At 60.1% G+C, this 8162-nt stretch overlaps 1 protein-coding gene across 1 annotated transcript; it reads left to right on the forward strand.

The window, feature by feature from the left end:
- Positions 1-3255: 3255 nt before the first annotated feature.
- LMXM_32_2180 (conserved hypothetical protein) lies at positions 3256-7509 on the forward strand (the record flags this gene model as incomplete). The annotated part of the gene is made up of 1 exon (XM_003878424.1): positions 3256-7509. One exon carries the CDS (start codon positions 3256-3258, stop codon positions 7507-7509), a length of 4254 nt encoding a protein of 1417 aa, XP_003878473.1.
- Positions 7510-8162: the final 653 nt, after the last annotated feature.

Below are 8162 nucleotides of genomic sequence, written 5' to 3' on the forward strand. Positions count from 1 at the left end.
ACAGCGCTTCTTCAGTGGACGGCTCGTGGCCGGGTAACCACTGGCTCGACGAAAGAGTAGGGGGTTCTCTCCTCTCCAAAGGGCGGGCGGGATGGGGGAGGGGAGCATCCGCACTGCCGCTTAGCGCTTGTGCACGCGTGCGGGTGAATGCCCAGCTTCTCTGCGCTTCTGTAGGGTGCCCACGCTCCGTTGAGGTGCGATGCGACACTGCATGCGAGCGGAGGTGTAGCAAGGTATGAATCGCCTGTGGACTCTGTTGGCTGAGGTTAGGGCGACACCCAGCCCCTGACCCACGCCTCTTGCGCAGCGGTGGGCAGCACAGTCGGCAGCCGTGGGAGTGGCGGCCAAGATTGAGGCTACAGAAATGGCGGAACCATTGCGCTCGGCTTTCAGAGTGCTGAGGCAGAAGCCTGTTGGCGGGGCGACTGCGGCTTCTCCTGTGGCCCCGCAGCCTCGACACTGCGCTGCAGAACGCAGGATAGTTGCCCCGCATGTGGCCCCCAGCGACTCCATGGCAGAGCGTGCCGACGGATTTTCGGGAGAGAGGGAGACGCGTAGTTCGACATGCTTGCTCTTCCAGGTACAACCGCCGCGCAACACCTCCACGCTCGATTTCGATTCCGGGACGAGACCAGCTCGTGCTACGAGATGCGGGTGCTACGAATGGGGCTGCGCGTCAACCCCGAGATCATGCAGACACACGTACACACACTCGTGGTCACCCTTGGAGGCGGTCCCCGCCTACGCGTGGGTGTAGAGGCGGCCTCTTCACAGACAACCGTAGTCGCACAACTCGGCAACCTGCACATCGCGGGGAGGGGGAGAGACAGCGGTGCGACTGTCGGCCACGCTGACGACAGAGGAGACGGGTGTGCTGGCAAGCGTACTTCTTTGTGGGCATGCACTCTGGCCGCCGCACATGTCCTGTGACTTCGAGTCCAAAAGGCCCTCAGGGGGCACCCTCGAGCGACGAATTCGACGAGGCCCCACCGAGTCTCTGGGGCCCAGCAAGAGGCGTTCTTCGGGAAAGCTGTGGCTCGCTGCGCACGCTCTGGCGATTCCAGCTGATCGGGTGTCGGTGGCTTTTGAGAGCGGTCCGGGGGAGGCCGGGGGGTCACGGCAACGCTTGAACCGAGGTCCCATCACACTCGAGCATAACGTACAGCTGCAGTCCATCGGGGCTGCACCAACTGGAGAAAGAAAGTCGTTTTTTGTTTTCTGTGCGCGATCGCCAGCTGCCCACGCCCGGTTGCGGTTACGCAGCCGACGAGGCAGACGTTGAACGCTCACACCGATTCGTCCTCCGCTGGATGGATTAATCACCCCATCCAGCGGGGTAGAAGCTGGACAGCAGTGGTTGGTGGTGGATGGCAGACGGGACTGGAGCGCGTGCAGCTACCCAAGCGTTTGGTTCTATGTGAGTCGCCGTCCCTCTCGGATCCTGCGGACACCCTTTCCTGGGCAACACATCCGCGCTTCCCGGGTCGTGTAAGGGATACGAACGTAACTTCGCCATGAACCATGAGCGGCACCATCGCTCTGAAGGCGATAGCCTCATTCAGAGTGTGAGCTACCGACACGCCCCCCTCCCCCCTCGCAATGCAGCCTAGCAGATGCCCCGACTCGGACGTTGTGGCAGACGTACGAGTTGTTTGTTGAACCCATCGTTGCCCATCTTTTTCTTCGCCGGTACGCCACGTGTGATACGGAAGAACAGAACTCTCTCTCCCACACACACGCACGCACGCGCACGAAAAGGGCGCTGATATTCTCTATTCCCTGCCACCAGATGTTTCATCGATGCAGACATAAACATGTCCATGCGTGCATGTAGATGGGTACGGTATCCAAAACTCCCAGTAAACGTGGGCACAATCCTTTTCCCTTTTTCCTTATTTACGTCCCGTTTGTCGATTCTTTTCCTGGCCGAGGTGAACTCTTCTCCGCCTCACCCCGGGTGTGAACCTCCTCTAATGGCCTGAAACTGGCGACACGGCTTGTTGTTTGGCCAATAGTCTACTAGCGACGCGAGGGGGCTGGAGGGAAAAAGGGTCGGACCAGGCAAAACCAAGCAAGCTGAAGGAGGAGTGAGGGATAACTTCACACATATATATCATGCGTGAATGTGCCGCTTCTTATCTGTGGACAGAAATGGAATTTGTCATGCGCGTGACGCTTCCGGTCTCGCATTCGCCCGCGTCGATTCCTGTTTCTCGGGACAGAGGTGGCACTTTTCCAGCTTGGCTTCCACGCATGCCATCGCATCGTGCGCTTGTTGCACGCGGTGTAGAAAGTCAATATCATCTCTTATGCTCCACTCTCCTTCAACACCTCCTCCCCCCTTGGACGCTTTGGCACTTGGCTTCGTGTAGTGGGTGACTTATACAACCCAACGCTACTCCTTCTATCACGCATCGGAGAAGCTACGCTGGCGTTCCTGCACATACCTTCCCACCTCTTTCACTTCACGACACCACTGTTGTTTGTGTGCTCACAGTGCGCATTTGGCTGCTCGATTTGCATGCTGCTCGATAGGGGCAACGCAGCAGGCAGCGGCGTAGAGGGATAGCATGGACACGGCGCAGCTTTCTCTTCTCCTTTTCTCCACCAACCCACTCACACAATCACACGCATCCGGGCCAGGGCTTGACAGACACCTTCTATCCCTTCTCTTCCCTTCCAGCAACACTAAACTGTTTGCTTTTCCATACCGCATTGTGCCCCCCTCCTCCTTTTTTTTCGCCCACATCGTGTTGCTTCTCTCTCTGTACACACACACACACACACACACACATCGCCACACGGGCAAACAGCGTCACTGTTACCGCGCGCTCTGCTGTTCATATCTCTCTCTCTATATATCAGGGGAATACTTACAGCAAAGCAGGCGCTAAGGGTACCAAACGGCACCGAGCTCTCATTCTTTCTCATAGAACGTTTCGTTGTCGTTACTGGTGTTTCTCTTGCCTTGTGGTGAAATCGGTCGGCTGCTCAAGTTCTCAGCGCGGGACTCGCCTTTCTGTTGTTCTCTCTCTCTGTCTGTGCGCCCTTGCTTGCGTGCCTCGTATTCCTTCCTCCATCTGCGAGCGTGTGGGTGTCGTGTCCTGCTGAGGTTCTCCCCCTGAACGCGCAACTGTCGCTTCCTCCACCACCCCCTTTTCCTTTCTCTTTCTATGCCTTTGTGCTGAGCCAACTTGGCGTGCTCCTCCTCTCTGCCGCTTGCAAAATACAGCAAACCTAAAAAAAGGCTCACGGATGTTTCGGGTCACCAACGTTGCCGAGGATCGGGTCTTGACGCCGTGCAGCGCTGCAGCCCCCGTGGTCGACGAGGACGAAGAGCGTGGAGGAGCCTTTATCAGCATCGAGGACATTTTTGAGTCGCACGATGGCGCCGACACGCGCTACGTTGGAGTAGCCAACAAGCGGGCTTTCTCGGCACTCCACGTCGCTTTCCCCGTCACGCACTCACCCTCTTCACACGTTGGCCAGATGCTTTCGCCATCCTTGTGCCCGCGCGACACGCTGGCCACACCCGCCTCGCGGTCGATTGCCGCGGCGTCCTCGACAACGACAACGACGACCCTCTCGCAGCAGCTCACGCCGGTTCACCGCCCGTCTCTCGGTCGATCGCCCCAGCAGCACACGCCACACCATCACAGTACTTCCTACGACCACGACCGCTACCAGCGCTTTCTCACAAATGCGCTGCTGAGCGAATCAGAGGCGGGACGTCCGTCGAGCGTACTGTCGTTTCCTATGCGCACGCCAACACGGGTGAATCGGGCAAGTCGGCGAGAAACGCCGGATGCATGCGTTATGGCGGCAGCAACGCAGCGCTGCACTGGCGTCTCGGACCACGCCGCTGTGCCGCACAATACTGCCCATGAAGGACCACCATCGACGGCTTCCGTTTTGCACAACTCCGCAGTGTCCGAAGGATGGGCTACCGAGCCGATGAGTGAGGAGGCGCGATCTGCAGTCGCGCAGTCTGAGAAGAAGGGCCACCGGAGGGATGGCACCGCAGTCGATGGGTATCTCTGGCAGCCAGCGAAGAAGGAACCACGAAATGTGTCACGCGTGGACGATGCCGCGGGGCCCGAGAGCACAGTGTATAGTGAGGCACCACTCCCAAGCGCCGGGGCGCCATTTGCGTACTTTCAGCGGGCACCCCCGGTGTGGTCGCGGTCAGCACAGACGTCACTGCACCTTCCGTCGAGGCGCGACGAGGACAACTCGACGCGCGAGGCCGACGAGGGTTGTGGCACCGTCATTCTTGGCTTCGCGGCCGCCGAAGAAGGCGACGAGTTGGGCTCTCTGCGCGCAGTGCAGCGAACACAGCGCACGGGCGCCGACATCGATGTCGCGGCAGCCTCGGCTCGTCCGAACACGCCGTGGTCGACACACGGTGACCCTGCTGTGACCATGGGTGCTGCCGATGCATCATTCTTTACCCCGCGCCACTCCCCAGGCGCATTATCGGCAGCAGGGGACCTGGGCCGCCTTGACAGCGTCACCACGCCGCTGCAGCTGCCCAGCAGCACCGCGCAGCACGTGAGCTCTCACACGCCTCTGCCACTAGTGCCAGCGCGTCGCTCGCTGACGCTCCCCATCCTTCGCTACATCAGCGAGGACGACACCGACGACGAGGTGGGGGAAAAGGCCCCCGCACCGTTTCTCAGCACACCTGGCAGCCGCGTCATTGAGACTAGTTGCGCCACCCCGGTGACGTCGTCCGCAGCCGGCTATCCGACTCCAGCATGGTCGTCGTCGTCGGGGCTCGGGCGGACGCGAGCGACTAACGGTGCCGCCTCCGTGCGGTCTCACGTCGTCCACCGCCGCAGCCCCGCTCGCTCGGTTCTTTCCTCGGCCACGTCGCGTCAGTTCACGACGCCGCAGTGTCTGTTCACACCCGTGCGCTACACGGATAACTCGATCCGCGGCGCGTCCGCCACCGGCCCGTCTGCCGCTGCATCGAGTGATGTCCTCATGACCTCCTCGTCTATCCGTGGACGCGCCGTCTCGCCCGCGGAGACGATGCTGTCCACGACAATTTCGACAGCGCATCATCGCGGTGGGAGTCGTCGTCATCACGACAGCACAGGCGTTCACAACTCACGCACGCACAGTCAGCCGCAGCAGCCTCGGCGCCACAGTCGCAACGCGTTCCACTTCATTCGCGCGCTAACCGCCGGAGAGGTATCGACGGATACGCGACACCGTCCGCTATACTGGGGTTGCTTCGGCATACTGGTGGCGCAGCCGACGGAGGTGTGGTGCGTAGGCAAGACGCACCCGTTCCGACTGTTTCCGCCTGAGCGCTCGCCGCCTGCGTGGATGCCGCGCAACGGAGAGCTGGAGGTGACGACGGTGGCCACGACGGAGCGGCTGTCGCTCGCGCAGTGGGAGGCGGCCTCGATCGCAGCCGGCACCCCCGAGGCTTCCCCGCCTGTCGTCGTCTACGCTGCCATCGGCACGAGGGCAGGTGATGTTTTCGTGTACGGCTACAGCAAGTGCCCGTCGACAGCCCCTGATGCCACGCCGGTGACTCTTGACACAGCGCAAGCGCATGCGCACAGCACTCATACAGTACGACTAACGCAGCAAGGTATCCTGCGACGTGCGGATCGCGTCGGCGGCAGCGATGGGGTGTCAGAGGCAAAGACACGTGCTGCCACGGCGCACGGATTGCCTACTATGCAAGACAGCACAGTCTCGGTCGTCCGTGTGATGGATCACTGGTTGTACATTGGAGATCAGTCTGGCCACGTGTCTCGCTACGACCTGCGCCATACAAACTTTCTATGTGCCGTCTCCACCGACACCGCGTCGTCCTCGGCACCTAAGGCCGCCGCGGGGGAGCCACAGGACATCATCAGGGAGTCAAGGCCCCGTCGTGAGCCAAGCGCACGCCCAGATCCTGCCATGGCACCTCTTCCAGCCAGACTGAACCCTTGCATGCCTGTGCATCACTTTGGGCGACCTTTTCTACTCGCCGGCGCTTCCCCCACAACGAGGTCGTCGACGCCGTCTCAGTCGGCCGCTGCGGTTTCGACCCCGGCGCCGAAGTTCCACTACGCGGTGAGCGTTTGGGAGCCTGTGTATCATCTCGACGTGACGAGCAGCCAAAGCTACCTAGCTGTGGGGACGCAGACGCGACTGCTGGTCTACCGCACCGCACAACTACCTCGCATATCGGACACGTCGTCCTCGTCATCGCCGTCGCCGCCGCTGCCGTTCCACGCTCCCTTCATCGTCACATCGGCAGCCACCCCGTCTCGCGAGGGCAGCAGTGGTAACGTCAACGTCGTGCACGAACACGGCGACGGTGCTACCCCTCTGGTTGTCGTGAGTGACGCAGCACAGCCCATACGCTGCTTTTCGTGGATGTTCTGTGACTACGAATCCCTGATGCATTCACTTCATGCTCGGTCGCCGGTAGAGAAGCAAGTCGTCTTCTCGGACACCGAAGACGACGACTCGGAGGCTTTTTCTCGTGTTCCTCTCACCAGCGATGACGAGATCGGCATTGGCAACGCCTCATCGAAGCTCGTGGCCCTGGGCAGCGCCTGCCGCCGCCACACGCCAACACCAAGTCTCGTGTTTGCCACGGCGTGGCAGGAGCCGACGGAGGTGGCCGAGGGTCAGAGCCCACAATCACCGGTGCCACGGATCAAGACGGATATTCGCGTGTTCCGTGTCGTGACGCAGACGACCGTGACCTCCTGCATCCTCGGTTACCCTGTACACATGTTGGCAGTGCTCCCTGGCACCACGCAGATCATTGTCGGCACCGGGGGTGCTGCAGAGCTAGCATGTCCGGCCTCGCCCGGTGCATCTTCGCCCGCTGGCCATCCTCGCCCGGCTTCGCCGCAAGTTCCAGTGGATATCTTCACAGGGCTGCAGTTGAGCAGCCCCTTTACATCCCCAGTGCTGCGCTCCACTTCTGCGACGACGGCGACCACCACATCTGTTTCCCCAGTCGGCGGGTTTCGCTCCCCGGCCATCGCGGGGCGTCGCCCTTCGCTGGCAGTCGCAGCGGCGGAGGCTCTCTGGAACCGTCCGTATACCGTTCGCCATACTGCCCGCAGCGTCCCCCCGACCGACGCAGGCGCTGTGCATCAGCAGCCGCAACATCGTGCACTCACGAGCGAGGAGAAGAACGGCTATTTGTTCCTTCTCGAGGTGTGCCCTGCCGACAGCCTTGCAGTAGGGAGCGGAACAGGCGACGACTGCCGTGTGTGCCTGCGTGTGCGAGGCGAGGTTGGCGTCGGCGAAGGCGAGAGCGCTGTTTGCGGGGCCATGAACCCGCACCAGGATTACGTTTCTGTCCTCATACGCCCTACAGAGAGTGACCCGCGCATTGCCGCGTCGCCGCCGCGCGACGGATCACGGGCGAAGGTGAAGGTGTGGAGGATATCCACAGATGTGCAGTCGGCTTGCATCATATCGCCCCCAGGTGGACTGCTGTTTCCGTCCGAGTCGCAGCAGCAGATGGAGTGTCTGCGTTGAAAGGTGAACATGCACCCAAGATTCCACCAAATGTTTTGATCTCCCTCTTTCGGTGCCTTCTTGGCGTCGATGTCGACGCGCTGTCACTGGGGAGGCAGGAGGGAGGGCGGGGCAGGGATTGTGATGACTCTCTCTGTCTCCTGTACCTCCATTGCCATAGAAGTGCTCTGCAATATTTCGGTTTTCTCTCTCTCGAGATGTTTCGAGCTCCATAGAATATAGGTGACGGTGACGGTGGCGTGTCTGTCTGTGCGTGTGTCTACCTGCTCTTTGTCCGTTTTTATTTTTATTTTCATTTTGTTTCTTTGCTCCCCTGCTTCAACTCATTTCCATGACATGTACAGAATATATCTATATCTATCTATATCTATCTATATCTATCTATATCTATATATATATGTGTGTGTGTGCGCGTCCTTTCATGGAGAGATCAATGTTTTCCTTTGCGTCTGTGTTGTTCTTTATTCCACACACACACACACACACACACACACACACACACACACAAGAAGAATGGTAGAAGCGTAGGGGGGAAAACAAAACAAAGGGGATCTGGAAGATGGCATGCCGCCAGGGCTGCTGTCCACTCTTTCTCCGCCCTCCGCCCCCTTCATGTCTGCGCTCGTTTCGTTACACTGCCCCCCCTTCCCTCC

Source organism: Leishmania mexicana, chromosome 32, assembly GCF_000234665.1.
Source record: "Leishmania mexicana MHOM/GT/2001/U1103 complete genome, chromosome 32".
Taxonomy (NCBI): Eukaryota; Euglenozoa; class Kinetoplastea; order Trypanosomatida; family Trypanosomatidae; genus Leishmania; species Leishmania mexicana.